Consider the following 20,515-nt stretch of genomic DNA (forward strand, 5'->3'; position numbering starts at 1 on the left):
ATGCACACAAACTCCTAGTCTTGAAATTATAGAATTTTATTAACACAACGTGTCATATAAAATTTCTTCAGGCATCTGTTATCTGATGCAAGTTACAACTACAGCAAGATGTGCCCTTTTCACCAAGCCACTTCAGCTTTTTGTGTACAACATTTAAAATCCAAAAGAATGTCCATTGGATTTTATGAAAAATCCAATTAGGTCAATCATTACATCAGGTTGATGAAAATTCAAAATGCTGTGGAAAGCGGTCATTCCAACTTCTACTACCCAGGCTTCATACTTGACTAAATGGGGGGAAAACATTGATTTGACCCAGGTCAACCCTGGCCATTGCTATACAAAATGCTAAACCTTAGAAACATCAATTTTAACAACCCTTTAAACTTGGCAAAGCCTTTAGCTTGTATCCATGGCTTCCACCCCGCCTGAGATGGCGTCTCCTTGGACACTTTCGAAGATGGTGGCCATCTCTGCGTTGGATCGGATCTGGTTAGCAAAGTCTACCATGGCGGGGGACTTCTCAACCTCACTGATGGAGAGTAGGGCGGCCACAGCGCGCATGGCCGAGCGGCGAAGCTCCTCCTGCTTCTCAAACTCCTGTTTCACAGACCCTGCCTTCACCTGCAAACAAGGGGGAGGATAAATAGCTGTTACATTTTCTGAGTGCATCACAAAGTAGCAAGAGCAAGAGTATTGTAATTATCAGCTCTACTTAAACCTTTATCAGTACAGTGCATATACACACTGAACATTTGTCACAAGTTGAAGTGAGTTCTGAAGCTTCTATGCATACAAAAGGTTCATTCGTTCACACTTTTTAGTAGAAAACTGTATATTCAGTTCACAGGCAATCACACTGGTGGATATTCTTGCAGTTAGCATGCCACTTACAAGCACCCTCAAAACTTGTGGCATTGTGATATGTGATAAAATGGCATATTTCAGAGTGGCACGGGATGTGCAGTAATCATACTAATAAGCATCCTGTGATTGGTCACATGTCGGGCGAATGCATTATCTTGGAAAAGTGCTCACTAGTACAGATTTGAACAAAATTTCAAGAGAAACAAGCCTTTTATGTGTATAGAAGAAGTATACCCCTATAGAATATGAAATAACATGAAATGGGAACTAGTGCAAATACAGGGAATCGTCACTGGGTGGGGGGACTTTTACATGTATTGTAAAGTCCGCTTGACAAAAGGAAATGGCCATCGCCCTTCCGTTTAGTCAGTATGGGTAGATTCAAAATGATGTCTTGTTTAGGTGTTAATTGTGTCAGGAACAAAAAATGTACATGATGGCACAAACAGCACAGAAAAAGTCACTGGGTAAAACAAACATTTAAAAAATGTGAGGCTTTTCGAGCCCCTGCTTTTAATGGCTCCATGATACCTTTGTGGTGCAGGTGGCCCTCAGTGGCTCCACCAGTCGGTCCAATCTCTGCACCACCGCACTGGGGCACAGAGACGACAGCCTGGCCAGCATAATGAATGTCAGCATCTGGAGAAAGCGAGCATTATGGACAGAGCATTATGGTAAGCTATTATCCTCCTCAGTGTAGACAAGTTTTGATTACTGATCAATCATGGCATTAAGGGAAATATATAATTTATTTAATAACCATTCTGGGAAGCATGAGGCCCAAATGGTGGCTGACACTGGAGTGAACCTGGCTCACATAAGGCTGAACAATGTACCAGGTTTAGAGTAGTATGTTTCTATCAGCCCCTAATATATGTGGTTGAATAAACATCCAGAGGGTTATCACAAAGGAGGTGTCCCAACTCTTCAGCAGTTAGATCATGATGAATTGTGAGGAACTAAAGCTCATCAGTTTATCAGTTTTTTTTTTTGGTTGCATATAATCCTTGAAGTTACAGAAATGAACATGACATTGTTGCTCACCCTGATATCATAGTGGTCCTTCAGCCCCTCCTCCACATGGTCAAGGAACTCAAAGATGTCTAGGCAGTCGAGACAGCTGTCCAGCAGTGTGTACATGCACTCAAATGCAGCTTTGCGCACATCCAGACCATCATCTACTGTGTGTTTGAACGGTCCCATCTCCACCTGTTGTAAAGAACAGGGAAAATGAAAGCCTTTTTCAAACCTCTTATTCCTGTCATTTAATACTTGGTTATTTTGACGTGTACTGATTCTGCAGTTGCTTGACCGTTTTTTTTTTCTTTTTCTAAAACACTAAGCTACAATAAATAAAAAAGGACCATTGCGGTCTTATGTGATTAATGCATCAATATTCTCAAGACACGAAAAAAGTAATGTACAGAAAATCACACTCAATTGAATAAATGCCTCCAAAACTCTGAACTCCTAACAGAACATAATTTCAGATTGTGCATGCTGGAGTGTGCACCTCTCGTATGAGGTCCTTTCTGATCTGTGTCTCATTGTAGAGGTGGGGGAGCACTTTGCTTAGGAGGCCTCGGATCAGCACAGGCTTGTTATGTGCCGCAGAGTTGAGCATCACCAAGGCAACCCGCCTTACATTCAGGTCAGGGTCCTGTAGGGTCTTCAGGAAGTCACCTTGTATCACACAGGCAAACTGATGTTTTGTGAGCTGTTTTAGTTAGTATTTATTAGTTAAAGTGATTGCCAACTTTAGTATTCAAATCCTTCATTTGTTTACCAGTAGGCCTTTGTGTTGAGTATGTAAGACATTTAGATATATTTTACAGGTCATGTAGAAATTACTTACCTATACAACCTTTCAGAAGTGTGTCTATGGGAGCTGGCTGATCAACGATTGTGAATTTAACAGCTGTGACGACAGTACTGCGGGAAAGAGGTGAACCTACAAGAGAGAACTCAGCTGCTTGTTGTATTTGACTGCATGTTTTAACCCTGAACATAAAAGCTACCATTCTTGGGAATAATAAGGTCAAGATGTATCTTGGAGTTTGAAATACTTAATGGTGAGAATAAAAGTAAGAGGCAGTTGACTCATATGAATACATCAAAAATATCACTGATGCATTAACCTCCATGAACTTTATCCACCCAAATCTAACCTACAGAAAGAGTTTGCAGTACCTGATGACAACTGCTTCTTAAGCCGAGGCAACAGCTCAGATGGGTTGACCAGCGTGAGCTTCCCCAGGCACTCGGCCACCACGTTCCGCGTTCCCTCCTCAGGGCACTCGCAGTTCTTGAAGAGCAGCGCCCAGACGTTCTCCAGGTGTGGCTTGAGGCGCTCTGCCGAGGAGGTGCTGATCACCTCCTTAAGGGAGTGCAGCAGCAGGTACTGCCTTTTGGGCTGGCTGCTGATTTCTGCCAGCATGAAGGGCAGGTACTCCTCCAGGTTCCCCACACAGATGTTGCCTAGGGCGCAGGAAGCGGCCGACTTGATCTCCTCATTGGGCGACGAGAAGGCCTCCAGTATGACGCTCTTGAGCTCCTTCTGACCGCTCAGGTTCATGGAGCGGCCCACCTCGCCCAGGCACAGGAAGGACAGGATACGCGCCGACTCGGATGACTTGGAACTCTTCACCTCCTGGATGAGGCTGGCAACCATTCCAGAAGCTTCCTTTGCGCATGCCGATGACAGTGCGGCCACACACTTGGCGACAGAATAGTAGGACTGACGATGCATGGGAAGATCCGACGGCTTAGCTGCATAGAAGGGTCCTGTCAAAGCTTTCAGCAGATCGTTGTAACTCATGTTGCTGGACTTGGTCAGCACCAGGGCCTGGAAAAAGTCCAGGATGGAGCACAGGGCACCTCCCTGGAGTAGTGGGGAGTGGACCAGACTGAGCACCTCGGGGAGGATTGTGCCACTGATCTTGGAGAGAGAAGACGGGCAGGCTTTGGCCATGCAGGCCAGAAGCGTGATGGCCACCTGGGACACGTGCATGTCGCTCTCCTGGATGAGTGCAGGCAACTCCGCGAGCACGGCGTCAATTGCTGGCGGCTTGAGGCTGTCGCTGTAGTTGGTTACGATCACGTTGAGGGCGGTCAGCGTGCCCAGCTTGAGGGCCCGCTGCTTCTTCCGCAAGAAGGAAGCCAGGATGGGAATGCCCTCGGTGAGGATAGGACGCAGGTCGATCTTGAGCGGGGACGCCGCGACCAGCGTGATGGTCTTCACGGCAGTCAGCCGGGTGATCTCATTCTTCAGCCTCTCCAGGAAGATTTGCAGGGTGGACTGCAGGTCTCCACCAAGCTGGTCTCCAAGATGGCTGACGATGTAGCCCATGCAGGAGATGGCCCGTTCCTTTACTTCCTGGTCTATGTCCGCTGCCTTCAGCCTCTTCACGGTGGCGGAGAAGATGTCTTTCACATAGGGTTTGGCATCAAAAGAGGAGGGCTTGTCCACTGGTCGGATGATCCTCACCACCTGTTGTGTAACTAAAAGGGCTTCAGAGATGATTTTGTAGAAGGTGTCGTCCACACACTGGACAACGGGTGGCAAGATGACTCTGATGTGGGGGTGAAAGTCCTCAGGGGCGTGGCTGGACAGGAGAACATGGAGGAAGGCAAGGGCGTCAATCTTCATGTTTGATGAGGTGGATTTATCAGTCAGGGAGTACACAATACCTGCATGTTCAGGGACATTTTAAAATGTAAACTTTAAAATGTATGTAAATGTCAACAAAAAACGTCTCCACAGAGACCTGCCGTATACTGTAACCTTAAAAACACTGTGAAATCCCCAAAATAGCACTCATCAACTGCATGGAGACATGATCGACTTGATATCCAAAACGTGTCATGATTCTGTGACTAATATCATGATAGTATAGATAACAATGCCTACGGGGCTAGCCATTGGGCTTATACTTGAGGGAAATATAAGCAACACTGAACAGACAATTTAACACCTCATGGGTGTTACAAAAGTTGATCAATTTTGGCTTTATGTATGTAAACAAACAAACAAAAAAAACTTTTAGATTCAGATGATTATGATGGTCATTTGGTCAATAAGGTTGACAAGGGAGACAGACAATCCATACAATTACTTTTGTTTATCTATTGTTTATATTAGCAGAGGGGAGTGTGAAGTTACCGGGTATGAGGGCCGGTATGTGTTCTCCCAGGGCTCCGGGCAGCACGCTGGCAAGCTCTGTAAGCAGACTGAAGCAGCCCTGCCTGGACTTCATGCTCTTCTCCTTCAACTGCTTATGCAGGGCCTTCACAACGGTGGGCACCTTAGAAGCAAACGTCACAGCATCAGCATCAGCCCACAAAATACAAAGTAGTTCTAGCTTAACTGGGTGTTAGCACTTACACCTGACTAGAACTGACAGTTAACTGTATAAAAACAGCACTCACTGATACACGTTTCTGCATTTTCTGCACTGATGCATTTCTATTGTACTCTACCTTTTAAATTGTTTTAAATTGTTCTATAATTGTTGGGAGAATTGTTTTTAAAAGCTTTAAACTGTTTACCATGTTGTAGGTTGCTTTGGCTAATAATGCGTCAGCCAAATGTAATGTAATGTACATTTTGAATATCCAAGAAAAAAAACAATTCATGTTTTTCAAGTGTTCAAGGGACAAGGGATTTTAGACCTCACAGTGGTTTTGTGGTGCCTAAGATCTAATAATATAAAATAAACCAGTTTCTCAATGAATCCATTCTGATATTCAGTGATACTTATTAATCTCACTGCAGAATTCATTTGAGCATCAGAGGTCATATTCCAAAGGAATCCTAATCATACCACTGTAAGTACTTTTATAACCTCATTGAAAGGAATGTGTTTCTTTCAGTAAACTGCTGAGAAAAAATGCTGTTCATCCACATCATATGAAGATGTTCAAATATTTACATTCTAACTTATTCAGTCTCTCTTATTCAGTTTTACAACCTTGGGGGAGGGAGGTAGCCTGGGTGAACCAAGAAAAATCTGCAAGTGCATTTGGCTACCTCCTTCTCCCAAGGTTGTAAAACTGCACTTCAGTGAGAGACTGAATGAGTTTGAATGTAAGTGCAAGCGCATTTGACTTTGCACTGCAGATCCATCTGGCAATTTTTCAATTCAAAGTGATTTCCAAAATCACCAAAATCCCAGGAACCAATCACAACCACTTATCCAGTATGAGATTGGGTTTGTATACTGACAGAGAAGGATGGTTGGCACTGCCAGTGGCCAGTGCCAGTGCCACTTTTAAACTACACAGACGTATTTTCTTTGGAATGGACTGAACAACTGCATGTAAAACCTTTGTTTAATAAGAAACATGTTTATGCTGTACTTTGGAAAGGATATGGTAAGAGTGTAATGTACCAACTTAAATTTAATTTCTCCCCTGGTTACGCCCCTTGGAAGTTAGAGGTCAACCAATGATGTCCAGACCAATTCTCAATCGAGAACAGTTCTGGTGTTACTGAGGCTATAGGGAGAGGCTCTGATTAGAATTTGAAGGAGTCAGTGAGTTCTCCATACCTGTTTCTTGAGCAGGGTCACAGCGGGGTCCTCTTTTGCCCCGGGCTCGAGGGCGGCCGTCGCGCCCACTACGGGGTGGGTCTGTCTGAGAAGAGCCACAAAGGCCAGGAAGATGTCCGTGCGCACATTCTCCTCACGCTCCTTGAAGCAGGACACCAGGGTGGGGCAGACGGAACCGTACAGGTCGACCAGGAGGTCACGGCGACTGCTGATCACCGTCTCCAGGCACTTCACAGAGGACCGCCGAACCTTCCAACTCATGTCATCATCGTCACTGTACTCATCGTCTGTCTCTAAGGATAGATTCCAGGTTGATGTTAATACATTATGTATTAGGCACACCTACGACTCCCTCTCAAAACATTATTATTATTTTTCATGTTTGTGAGTGTGAGTGTATGTTGGGGGTACTGGGGTTTATGGAGACTTCTAAAAGGTCTAATTTGTTTACCCTTTCGGATAAAATGGCTGCTGTTCAGATTCATTTTTATAAGCATGACCTATAGTCGGAGCACATGGTAGAAAAACAAATTGGTATTGAACAGTACCCTGATCTTCATCCTCCTCTGTTTCCATGGAATCTTCTTGGTCATCATCCCCATCATAGTTATAATTGGGGTCGTAGGTGATGTACTTCAGACATAACTTAATCACCGTGGCAATGTGAGGAGACATTTCCTTCGGGCATCTTCCAAACAACAAGATATAAATAAATATGGATTATATGCTTTAGGAACAAAAAAAGGATACAAAAACGATTGTGTCTTTAAACCGGGGACATATTTCTGCTGTTTTTAAAATGAATGGGGTTTGGTTCTCACTAAAGCAGCAAGCAGATCCCAGTATATAACAAAGAGCACCATCGTTGTAAACAGTGATTCTCCAGACAGTTTCAAATTGAAGTGAGCACCTGCAGGAGGCAGGCAGGCATCTTATCTGATGGCCTAAAGGCAAAATGACCTCTACAGATAAATTGTTTCGTTAGATTGATGTCCAGGGCTGCTGTGGCATTAGTGCTGCTCAACAGATTGTTAGTTTGCCATGATGGATTACCAGCTGTTCTAGACTGCTGGGTATGCTGTCCAGCAGGATACAACTCTTGTTTTGCTTTCTGCCTTCCCACTGGTGTTTCTACGAACACCTGTTTGATATTCTGATGCATTATATGTGTGTCGTGGTGTTATTCCCAGTACTGATGGAATAATGTGTGGAATAATGTGTGATGGATTATTGTACTGCAACCCAAGTTGTATTAAACAGCCGAGACAAAGCCTTACCTGCGGACAAAGGCTTCAAAAGCCTGAAAGCAGTATTCCCTTAGTTCATCATCTTCAACATTACAGAACTTGACCACCATTGGCACAATCTTCTCAAGGTGTTCCCCTGAAAGGCAGAGAGGATTAAACTGTGTGTGGATGAGCCAGATATCTGTGTGACATTCTCTAAAGCCACCTCTGGTAGTTAACATTTCCAGCAAAGAAAATTATAATTGAATATATACATTTTATTTTAATTTAATATACATTTACCTAAATTTACCTAAGGAGCATAGTCCAAATTTAAAAGTATTCTATCAAAGAAACTAAGGCTGATACCCCCAAGAACAACCCAAAAACAACAGTGCCCAAAAAACCCACCCTTAACTCTACTTCTGATAAAAGATACTGTAATTTCCCAACTATTAGTCGCGGCTTATACATTGATTTTGCAAAAGTTCTTTAGCTATGAGGTTAATACACGGGGGGAGTTAATTGGCCATTGATATGGCTATGTTTCTTTTAACTTGCATGAAACACTGTCCTGCGGCATATACAATGCGGCTAATACACAGGAAATTACTGTATGCTCTGTCTATAGGAGCAGTAAAACAAAGGAGCCAAAGCCCTTGGCTAAGCTACTATTACTTCTGGCTGCGCTCACTCACCCACTCTGTGCCCTCCCTGGCGGCTGATGGTGGCCAGGCACTGGATGTAGGTGCGGGTGTTGGAAGTGGGTGGCCCACGGGCCAGCTCGGCCAGCAGGTGCTCGGTGAGCTGCGTGAAGAGTGCCGGGCTGCAGCTGGGCACCAGGTGGCCCAGTGCGATGATGGAGCGTTTGCGCACAGCCATGCGCGAGCTGGTCAGCTGGGGCAGCAGGCTGGTCAGGATGGAGCTGTGGAAGCTGCTCAGAGTGCCACTCAACCTACACACACACACACACACACACACACACACACACACACACACACATGGATGCCAAACACAAAGAAACAAATCACCCACATATGTAGATACACAAAAAGGACTAACACACACAAAGGGCTGTTCTAAAACATGAGCCATGCATACAACTAAAGAACATGATATTCCACATAATCTCACATATTATGATCTTATCAAGATAACAAACAAAGGTCCCAGGGCCAGGGAGAAAACTGTGGTGCAAATAACACCAATCAATTGTAGAATGGGCATGGGGGTAGGCCATTGATAACCATCCCAGGTAAGGGGTGATGAATTATCATACAGAACAACAAATGGTTGCCAAACCTGTTTGCTTTGGAAGCCTAATTCATTTACATTTAGAGTGCAGGAGGTACTTTGAAACAATATACTGTATATGGCGAGAGTTTAAGAAGCTCAGGGTTCAGTCTGCACCGTCCTCAACCGGAGTATGTTTCGCATGCCCATGTTTCGCATGCATGGACCATTCAGCACCATTCCTAAAATAATTGGCATATAAAAGGGGCTAAGTGGTGTGTATGAAACAGATAAGAGTCCCTGGCTCCACTGAGGGCTAAGCAGCACGGATACCTGCTGAGCATGTCTGACAGGATGTCCAGAGCCTCCAACTGGATGGACACATCCTCCTGCTTCCCCAGAGCGCCGATCAGCTGCGAGGTGATCTTCTTACACACGTTACAGGTCAGGGCCATGCCTGGGAGAGGCAGACACAGGAAGACAAAGACAGGGTCAAAGGGGAGTCTGTAAACAATAAAGGTTTCTTGAATGGTAGTTAGTATGTCAATACCACTTTTAAAAAGACTACTGGACATGTTTTTGATAAATATAAATACTACTTTTGACTGTTGACTATTAACAGCAGTTTTTTCACAACCTTTTCATGACAGGCTCCCCTTTCACAGAGAGACAAAAGTTCCCACCCTTTCCATACATACACTCACACTGTGTCCCCTGTGTCCCCTTACTACCTTTGGCTGTAACCATTCTAGACTATAGAGAGTTGTGAGGGTTAGCATGACTATACCCATATATCAATACTATCAATACTAGACCTACATATATTCACCAATATGACACACTAATGATATAATACTAATTACAGTTAACCTTGTTGCTAAACTGTTAGAGTAAAGGGCCAATAAAACCATGGTCATGGGTCAGTACTGAGGAGGCCTGTAAACAGCCCATACACTTTGTCTGTTCTGTCAGTTATCTTTTATATGAATGCCTGATAAATGTAAGTGTTTTACATTAGTGGCCTACCTGCAGTAGTTGGTGGGAGCTCAGCGATAACTGTTTTCAGCCCCATGCTGGAGATGTCTCGCAGCTGCTCCTTGTCCGACACCATATTACTGCACAGTGTGTCCACCATAGTCTCGACCTGGTACTCCTTCACTTTACTCACCAGAGGACCCAGACTGCACAACCACATGGGGGATGTCAGTAAGAGGGAAAAATACAAGTTTATTTAGTCTACATTTGGGCAATCTTTTCTACTTTTAAGTCATGCATGTTTAATTTTTGTCCTGAAGTTAACATCAAGGAAGCACATTTACAAGATGAAAACATGAGTTACTTTGTGAGCTAGTCACATTTATAGATCTTTTTTAGATCTATCAAAGCTGGGCAGTCTGACATTTTGTCATTTGCTTGGTCATGAATTCCCCAAGGGAATTCTGAAATTCTGGCTGTTGTCTAGGTATTTCATGATGCAAGTGATTGAAGTGTAGAATCTCTAAGATCCAGGCACCTCCTCACTATAATACCTTCAGAGGTTAAAATAAGTACTGATGATCTGCTGACTTGTACAAGCTTAGTGGAGGTGCTTTAAAGTAGCTAACAGCATGATATATACGAGACGTGGCACCCTCTCACCATTTGACTGCCAAATTCTGCACCTCTCCATTCTTGTCCTCCAGTAGTTTGAGTAGCATAGCCACCACCTTCCTCTCACTGTCCTCATCTAGCTTTATAGAGTCCTTCTGCAGCTCCATCATCAGGTCATTGGTGGCCATGAACCTGAAGGGCACATCAAACATTCTACTGAGGCATTCCACACTACCCTTAATTCCACACCTTTGGTACATGTCTTGTAGTACTGTAACATGAAATAGACTATAAATTATTTGTTTGTACAATCATCTTGACATTTGGCTTTACATGACCCCAACTCATATAGTGTCATGATGGAGTTATGATGACATTACTCTTTGTCACACAGTTTTGTTAGATATCATAGTACACTTACATTGCAACTATGCTTTTGTCTTTTTTTGTAGTAAGCATTCAAATGGAAACATGACAACATTGTGACAAATGAAAAAACACTCATAAATGTATGTGGAGAAGAATTTTCAGTGTTCTGTTATCATAAATGTGTATAGCATGCATTGCCTCGGCCTGAGAGCAGTTGACACTTTTTTGTAAACCCTCATGTGGTTCACCCAATTGATAAATAACTATAACAATACAGCAAAAAGGGTTTCTGCAGTTATGATCATTTGAACTAAAAAGCTTCTGCAATTTGACCGAATTTAATCCTATTTTTATGACTAGGCTAGCATCTCCATAAAATAGGGCATGTTAACTCTTTTGTGTGGTCTGTGATCTTGTGTGGTTCTCTGAATATAAATCCAATTTATCTTAAATTCTAAAGTTCAGATGGACCATGAATCTGCTTGTTTGATAGCCTACAAGATGGTAGTGTTGTTAATGCTTTGTGGGGTGAGAAAAAAATATTATAGACTGGCTAGGCTATTATGAAGGAAAGATCAAGTAGGCAACTCAAAATCAAGGTTATTATAATAAACACTGAATCTTTGTTACACTTTGTCTATTCTTGGACAGAGGTCTTTTCTCTACTAGGCCTCTGGGATTCTATTACAGTGACTAGACAACACTGTAGACAAATACAGAAATTATGACAATCGTGGTCAAACATGCAAACGATTGCTGCCTTACCGAAAATCTTTGTCAGTAGATGTCATTTTTTCCAGCAGATTGGAGATGTAATAGGCGACACTCGACATATTGACTATTTATAGTTATACAAACAATAGGCTATGAAAAGGCGTTGTATGACAACTTTTTTAAAGTTTAAGAAAGCAGGGCCAACAGTTGAACATGACGGGGACAAGGTGGCTGGAGTGATTCAGAACATACTAGGAAACATGACACTTGCAAATGGTGTTATAAATAGCGGGGTGAAATTAACGTTGAACGTTTGCTGCCTCCTAGTGGGAAATCTGTGTGAAACAGTAGTTGGTACACATGTGGAACTAAAGTCATGTCCCTGACTCGACGGAATCTGTTCGCCCCGTACCAGGAAGTAGCGTCACTTTTGAGCGGTCGTGTTGCCACGTCGGAAACATCACAGTCCATTGAAACTCTGGGCGGCTGTGGCTGTCTTTTCTGTTAGAATTTGTGATTGCCTTAGTACATAGGTTATTGTAGTTCAAGTACCACAATGGTAAGTTTGAAACATAATTTGTTATATGTCATTGATTGCCGTTTTGTGGAATACTTGTCTAACGAGAGTTGATAATAAGTCAGCTAACGTAACAGTAGCTAGCACTCTAGCAAGAACAGTAATTTGTGATATAACATAATCGGGAACTTATTACTACTAATGTAGTACTGGCTTTGTCAGTAATGCATTCAACGCGTAGTCGTACCTAATTGTCATTTTCTGACCTGTTTTATTCCTTTAACAGGAGATTAGAACAACCAGTGTTCCTTGGCTTGCTATAGCCAAGTGTCCTCAAACGCTAGCTAGCTTCTAGTAACGTTAGCCAGGCGAATTAACGATCTGAACTAAACTAAACATGAACTGTACAAATATGTAACACGCTCTGTTATTTGCATTATTTATCGAGCTTGCTAGTAAGTTGATTTGACATGGCTGTCAATTTATATTTCAATACGTATCAGTCGTTTCGATTAAGTTAATGTAACGTTACACTAGTGTTATGGATAATGTGACGACTGTGAGACCTTTGGCGTAAAAGTATGCTTCACACCATCTGATTTAACGCGATTCTGTCCTTGCGCTTGGCGATTTGTGTACTCTTACGCCATCGATTCGGGATATTTAATCAGTGGTATTTAAGTAACGTGTACCTGATTGTATACTTTTGTAGGTGTCCGTCATCAATACCGTGGATACGTCTCATGAGGACATGATCGTAAGTAATGCAAAGTTCAGCTCAGTCACCTATTTTGTCACTGAAACACAAAAGAAAGCCTCGTAGGAGTCAATACACTCTTCAACACACTGTCTGTTTGGTGACAGCCTGACCCATTGATGACAAAATATGCCAGCTGCCTTCCACTCATGATGTGTAATGATTGTGGTTCCTCTTCTCCAGCACGATGCTCAGATGGACTACTATGGCACACGCCTGGCCACTTGCTCCTCTGACCGTTCTGTGAAGATATTTGATGTGAAAAATGGAGGCCAAATCCTGCTGGCTGATTTGAGAGGGTGGGTTTACACACACACACACACACACAGAGAAATAGAGTTGGAAATGAACTTAACAGCCACTGAAAAAATAGTCAAATTTCTCCTCAAGTAGCCTAAATTATTTTGTGCCTGAAATGTACCAGCCACTTTCATATTTTACCAGCACACTTTAGCGATATTTCAGTCCCAGTACATCCTTTGGGCCCTTTTAAAGAAAGAAGAGTGCCCTGTTTGGAATTATAGACTGTTGTCTTCACACTTCTCCGCTCCATATCAGGCTGCTTCTAACTCAGCTCAGTAGCAGTATTTCACTAACATTAACAAGCAATTTGATCTCAGTGTGTAGTTTTAACATGTTTAACACAAAATCCTGTTTCCCTCACAGCCATGAGGGCCCTGTGTGGCAGGTGGCCTGGGCTCACCCCATGTATGGCAACATCCTGGCCTCCTGCTCCTATGACAGAAAGGTCATCATCTGGAAGGAGGAAAATGGCAGCTGGGACAAAATGTATGAGTACACGGGCCACGACTCTTCAGGTGAGACCCTGAAGTCAGCCCTGATGTCATGGGTGTGCATAGAATATGCATTGTAGCTGGTCATCAGTCTGTGTTGGTTGCTGTATCATAGACTATTAGTGTAATATATACACACACACCATATATGTATGTATGTAGTTCTTTTTTTAGATATATTTGTATTGGTAACTAGTTTGGTATCATTTTCTGATTCAGTACTAAAGTGTATAGTCATGTTAAGAAGAGATTTTCTGCACCTACAGTAGGCTATGCATGTCATATGCAGTGAGCGGTGTGTGTTGAGGCCTGCTTGACTTTTGAGATGATCCTGGCCTGTTGGAGCTCTTCCTTGAACCTTGAAATTGTTGTTTGTTGTAGTAATTGCATTGCAGTGGTGACTAGCAGGCTAATCTTTGTAGACTAAAACCCTGTGTGTGTGCATACGTGTATGTGTACGTTCACAGTGAACTCGGTGTGCTGGGGTCCGTATGACTTTGGGCTGATCCTGGCCTGCGGGAGCTCTGACGGGGCCATCTCCATCCTCACATTCTCTGGAGACGGACAGTGGGACATCAAGAAAATCAGCAACGCACACACGGTCAGCCTCTTAGACCAAAAATGCGTCTTTATAAGTGCACAATGTCACTGTTTATTTTCCCTCTTTCATTCAACGTTAATTTTTTTAAAGATTCACATCAAGTGATGCTTGATGGTAAGCTGACAAATGTATATGAAATATGCAAAATATGTTGCATATTGTATAAAACTTATGTTTTTATTTCTAGTGCATTGATGCTAAATGAGTTACAGGTAATGATCCATGTCTTCAGACTTGGCTCCAGTGGTGGGTGTCTTTTCACTCACCCTCTGTGATTTTCTCACTACAGATTGGCTGTAATGCAGTCAGCTGGGCCCCTGCCGTGGTGCCAGGTAGCCTTATAGACCAGCCCACCGGCCAGAAGCCCAACTACATCAAGAGATTTGTGTCTGGAGGATGCGACAACCTGGTCAAGCTGTGGAAGTGAGTTGACTTCAGTGCTGTTGTCGGATTTGCTTTCTGTTAAGATTTTATTGAGAAGATAAATATTTTGTAAAGGCACTTCATTAGGACTGTACGATTTGGGGAAAATATCTAGTTGTGATTTTTTCTGACAGATATTGCGATTTGTCTTGCGATATAATTCTGAAAGACAAGCTTCAGTTCAATATTCTGAATTCTGCTTTAAGTCGGAAGCTCAGCACTACTGTGCGACTGCGTTCTATGCATGCAGTGTTGGCTGAGCGTGTATTGCGTTATCAACACAGCTTGTGGGGACTGTCGCGTACCTCCAGAATTTTGTGACTGCGTCTCAAGAGGGCATGAGCAGAACCCTTCTCCATGAGAAGCAGCAACACTGAAAGAACATCACTGTATTGTCAGTCTAGTGAGCTCTGTACTTATAGGGGAATACATGCGTCTCTACATTGCCACATCCTCACCATGTCCTTAAAGCAACACCAAAGAGTTTTTTGTACCTTAAAATAATGTTTCCAAAATCGTTTCAGTGGTTCATCAACTCGTAACAGGGTGAACGGCACTTCTGCATTCGCTTCGCGGCCCTCTATCGGCTATAACCGACTGTAAGCTGTAACCGATGTAAGTTTGCCAGATCGGGTAGCGGATCTGTAGTTCGAAGGAATGAGGGATAAAAAACTACAAATTGACTTGCTTCTGATGTCGCAATACATCATACTTTCATAAAATCATGCAAGATAGTCTACCTTGTCTGCGGAAATCGTTATTTCCAAAGCCGGTGCTGGATAAACAAATAGTGTGCGTGCGACAGAGGAAAAGTGCTTTGGTGTTGCTTTTAATATGGCAAGAATCACCCATCATATTCCAGGACATCCATGGAGATGTTTTTGTCTGCGTAACAGGCAGCAATATAGGCTACGCTATATTTTTTTTTCAGTGTGGAGTAGTTGGAAGGCTATGCGAGATAAATACGAGATGCATAAGCCTTAAATCATTGATTAAACGTCTGAAATTCTACACTCCTTGCTGAAGAAACCCCCAGCTAGAAACCAGCTTATGACGGTAGCTGGTTTTAGCTGGTTTTCTTCCAGCTCTTTCTGGTCTTTGCTGGTGTAGCTGGTTGGGCCACCAGGTGGACATGCTGGTGTGACGATCTGAGGAAGCTGGTCATGCTGGTGTGACCAGCCTGTCGTGTGGGATACAGTTGGTTTAAGATGGTCATGCTGGTGACCAGCCTGCCAAGTTTGACATTGCTGGTGTAAGATGGTCATTGTTGTTTGCTAGAATGACCAACATAAGCTGGCATGGTGAGTTGAACCAGCAATGTAGATCAGCAACACCAGCTAAAATGACCAGCTTGAGGTGGTACGACAAGCAAAACCAGCTTTGAACTCCCTCTTGTAGCATCTGCTGAAACACGTATACCGTAGGTACATGTGTGGGTGCATGAGGTGTGAACGAAGAGCGTGCACAACCATGTGTGTAGAAGCTTGCCAAGGTCTTTAGGCCAGCTTCCCTGTCTGTCACACAAGAAGGATGACATGAATATAAAAAAAATCATAGATGTGACAAGATTAACCATTTGGACAGAGTTGGGAGCTGTACAATTAATTGCAGCTTTTGCGATTAGCTAATTGTCTTAGTTCAAATTGAGATAAAATCATTTCATGATAAAATGAGAAGAGTCTCTTCCAAGTTAACAAATGGCTGCAACTGAAGTGATGAAATGTTTTGTATGCTTTGATTAATGATAAAAATGTTGAGGCTTTTAAAAAGGCTTTTAATACTGATGAAAGTGTCTGCACATAGGTAATTACAGCAGTAAAGATTTACTTACCCTCAGAAGCAGGAAGGCCTGTAACTGCTCCACACTGGTTTTGTTGGGTATAGTTGACTTACTTCACTGTGTGTGTGTGTGCGTGTGTGTGTGCGTGTGCAGAGAGGAGGATGGCCAATGGAAAGAGGACCAGAAGCTGGAGGCTCACAGTGACTGGGTGAGAGATGTGGGCTGGGCTCCATCCATAGGCCTGCCCACCAGCACCATCGCCAGCTGCTCACAGGTGCGTGCTCCTCTGCTCATAACTCCCCTCTCTTTTCTTTTCCACCTCTCAACCCTGCTCTTCTCTTAACACATTCTCAATCTCTTAGAGTTAATTTGTTCTTAAGACAAATAGAGGATTAGGTGTTAGACAAAATGTCTCCACACTTTACCTGTAGACACTTCATCACACCTTACCTTTCTTCAGCCATCTCTGTTTTTTCCTCTCTTGTCCCTTCTCTAAAACGGTCTCTTTCCAGCTTTCAGAGTGACTGTCAGAAGTACAACTCATAGCAAAAGTGTTATCTAGTCCATGTTTGCCTGATGTATAGTTGGTGGCTGCTGTGTTCACAGGACGGTCGTGTGTTTATCTGGACGTGCGACGACCCCTCAGGCAACACGTGGACGGCCAAGCTCCTGCACAAGTTCCAAGATGTGGTGTGGCATGTCAGCTGGTCCATCACTGGAAACATTCTGGCTGTCTCCGGCGGCGACAACAAGGTCAGATGTCACCGTAGACCACATGCCAGTTTGTTGGTAAACATACAGTAGCCCGGTGTTGACAGACAGCCCTTTTCCTGAGTTCCTGAGGTCATGGTTGTTACCTTGGATAAATCAAACAAGTTTATTTATTTTCAATCTTAGTGAAATTCTAGGTTTATAAGTATCTCACCTCATTTATTTTCTGTGTAATTACAGATATTTCAATAGCATTTTTTTTTTCAATTTGCATAGCACAACATCCATGGGAAATGTGCCCACTTTTTTTTGAATTTCTGAATGTTGAGCATTTCACTGAAGAACAGAATGGTACATTATCTGCTCAGTCACCCTTAACATCAGAATTAACATCAGAATTTAATTTAGCAGGAGTACCATTATCAAATAATGGATGCAGCTCATTTAGATAATTTTTTTCAATCAGTGGTGGACTATTCAGCGCTCAGATTAACAGAGTTTGTAATTGAAATGTCATTACGCTTTCTTATTCTTATTGCAAAGTGTTCATTCAGCTAATTTAGTCTTCTTTGTAAGAATCTCACTTAACTTCGTAAGGTATTTTATGTTCAGCGTTAGCCATATTTTCTTGTTTGGACAGTTGTGTAGTCATGTGGAGGGACCATACATTGCGGGTCTCTGTGTACACACCTGAAGTAAGGGTGTAATGAATAGTGAGATTTGTGAGTGTGAGTAGTCTGTTCAGTGATAGCCTGGCACCTGGATTGATGATGGCTTTAGGGGATGACACATGCCAATTATTCAGTAAACATGACTCAGGATTGGTAAAGAGACTGCCCTGTAATTCTTTTGATGGCTTGGTCTGTTAAATTTGTGGAAGTCTTTATGTAAAGAAACCAACTAGTCTGGCTGACATTTTCACTTGTGGTCTCAAAACATATTGTAGTTGTGTAAATGTGGTCACTCAAAACATATTGTATTGTGTAAATGTGGTCACTTCAGTTTATGTATGCAATATGTATGAAATAATAATAATATAATCTTATCACCACCTGGTTGATTTACCCTTCATCTATACATATTTTAGTAATTTGCTAGCTATAGTATTTGGCCTGCATACATACCTGAAGGATTGTGAGTACTGATGAATAGATCAAGGGTGAATGAGTTCCAGTGATTGGTCAGTAATAAGATCTCCACTATGTTTGCCCGGCGCCTCGCCTCAGCTGAGCTCTCTGGATTGATGAGGGCACTTATTTCTCCTGGCACCGTGCCAGGCACCGTGAGGCCAGCCCATCGGACAGGGAAACCTTGCCCAGGATGGATAACGCAATCTGGGACGGGGGCAGAAGAGATCGCTCATTGCTCACCCAGTGAGAAACCCACACTAATAATCTATTTTTTAAGAAGGCCTGCCACTGTGGTGGCCAGGGAAATTGATCTCTGGGACAGGTGCGCTCGTATTAAGTCCATTTATCAAGGGGAGGCATTTGGGAACAAATACCGGATGAAGTTTGTGTCTGCAAGACGAGGAGAGTTCATAACATTACGCTTGGCGGACAGGAGGTAATCATCTAATAAATGATCTTGAGTGGCTCCCTCTCACATGTGGCCACATGGCACGGGGTGAATAAATACAAGCATTTCATAAAGATCGCCATTAATGGAGCCCTCTATTAAACCCAGCTCAACTCTGCAGGAGCAATAGTCAGACTCACGTCAGGGTTGCTGGTTGTTACTGTTTCTCTCCGTTTCATTTTTGGTTACACCTGCAGGGGCCTCTAACAGTGAGCATCACACTTAAGGCTAACCGTGCACAGTAGGTGATGGATTGAGTTCATGATTAAAACGATTGCATCTGATCTGTGCAAACAAAATTGTCAAGGGCTTTTTTATTCAGTTTCCCTTTTCTATGAATTTTGACTATGGTTCATCTTTTGATGTGCATCTTTTCATGCAGGACACGTAACTTGGACCTCATTAGTTGCAACACCATGTTCAGCACCAGTCATACTAACAGTGCTTCTTCCTGTTTGCCAGGTGACTCTATGGAAGGAATCTCTGGACGGCCAGTGGGCTTGCATCAGCGACGTCAACAAAGGCCAGGGTGCTGTGTCCTCCGTCACAGACGGACAGCAGAATGAGCAGTGAGGCTGTACAGCCGGCTGTTGGGGTAGGGGGAACCCTTACACCACCCCCACCTTCACCCATCCATCAGTCCCACTCAGATGGATGTGAGGCAAGTCCACCGTCAATGCAGGATCCTTGACTGCCTCAAAGACTTTTCCAGAACATTTGTCCACAACAGAGTTAAAACACAAACCAGGAAGTGGCCCCATCATCTAAGGGACAACGCTGTCTATATTCTACAGCCCCAGTCCAGCCTTCGTTGTCTCACCCCAAATCAAAGGATGGTTTTTGATGAGGTCTTGTAGAGCAGGGTTGAAATCTTGTCATGGTCTTATAAATTTATTACCCTAGAATTACCAATAAATTTGTTCTTCTATTGCTATTGTTTAAACAGCTATCGGTATTGTAATGTGATTGAGAAAGCCTGAGCGAGTAGAAGTGCTGTTTGTCCGAGTCCGACCCCAGAGAGTTCACACTGAGCGAAAAGGGATGGTGCCTATTCTCATCACTTCAGTGGATCATGCTGCACGGGACAGAAAAAATTCACAACCTTTTTTCCCTTTTTATCTGCTTTTCTTTGACTTTTCATTCAGAGAATGAACTTTTCTAATAATTAAAATGAAATAATAATAAAATATCTCCAGTGTAATGGTTATTGATAAACTAAAGATGGTTGTGCTGGATATGCTGGGACTTATAGGAGGTTAAGGGTATTCCCTGTTTGGAATGGCATGGATAACAAAGGAACACATGTATTACAGGTCTAGTGAGGCTTTCCTTTTCACCTACATTTCAAAGCCTATTAATTAATATTTTATTTAATAGTTTTCTAAGTAGTTTAGCCTACCTAGGAATAACTATGAAACTATAAATAACTACAAATAATTCACATGGATGACCTTTAGTGGCGAGTTGGGTCAAGGTGTACAACATTTACTGATAAGTGATCCACTCCAAGTTGCCAAAGGCTAGTTATATAATAGTCACTCAGCTCTAAGTTATGGCTGATCCTCTATTTGATCCGCACTTTTCTCCAAAAAGTGCAGTCTGTATCCATCTTTGCTCAAGTAAGCCATATGCTGCAGGGTCTATTGGAGTCATCCGACCAATAATATTTACTTCATTTTTATAGCTAAATAAAATGCTATTCGGTTATGCGTGCACCACCGATGCTGTTAGGAAATTTTACATTAATATGTGATATAAGTTGTTTTCTTTTCGGCCAGATGAATATTTCCATACAGTCACCCGCTC

At 42.8% G+C, this 20,515-nt stretch overlaps 2 protein-coding genes across 2 annotated transcripts; one reads left to right on the forward strand and one right to left on the reverse strand.

Annotated features, from left to right (window-relative positions):
- Positions 1 to 20: 20 nt before the first annotated feature.
- Positions 21 to 11,779, reverse strand: cand2 (cullin-associated and neddylation-dissociated 2 (putative)). Its single transcript, XM_048254495.1, has 15 exons — positions 11,600 to 11,779; positions 10,514 to 10,657; positions 9,902 to 10,056; positions 9,209 to 9,332; positions 8,341 to 8,597; positions 7,694 to 7,799; positions 6,965 to 7,104; positions 6,417 to 6,709; positions 5,030 to 5,171; positions 3,058 to 4,557; positions 2,723 to 2,818; positions 2,381 to 2,550; positions 1,912 to 2,076; positions 1,399 to 1,506; positions 21 to 624 (listed from the first exon to the last, which is right to left on the reverse strand). Exons 1-15 carry the CDS (start codon positions 11,665 to 11,667, stop codon positions 400 to 402), a joined length of 3,693 nt encoding a protein of 1,230 aa, XP_048110452.1. The 5' UTR covers positions 11,668 to 11,779; the 3' UTR covers positions 21 to 399.
- Positions 11,780 to 11,943: 164 nt separating this feature from the next.
- sec13 (SEC13 homolog, nuclear pore and COPII coat complex component) lies at positions 11,944 to 19,896 on the forward strand. The gene is made up of 9 exons (XM_048254496.1): positions 11,944 to 12,107; positions 12,778 to 12,822; positions 13,006 to 13,121; positions 13,489 to 13,640; positions 14,084 to 14,217; positions 14,507 to 14,640; positions 16,574 to 16,694; positions 17,027 to 17,173; positions 19,172 to 19,896. Exons 1-9 carry the CDS (start codon positions 12,105 to 12,107, stop codon positions 19,280 to 19,282), a joined length of 963 nt encoding a protein of 320 aa, XP_048110453.1. The 5' UTR covers positions 11,944 to 12,104; the 3' UTR covers positions 19,283 to 19,896.
- The last annotated feature ends 619 nt before the right edge of the window (positions 19,897 to 20,515 follow it).

The sequence above is a fragment of the Alosa alosa genome, chromosome 10, assembly GCF_017589495.1.
Source record: "Alosa alosa isolate M-15738 ecotype Scorff River chromosome 10, AALO_Geno_1.1, whole genome shotgun sequence".
NCBI lineage: Eukaryota > Metazoa > Chordata > Actinopteri > Clupeiformes > Clupeidae > Alosa > Alosa alosa.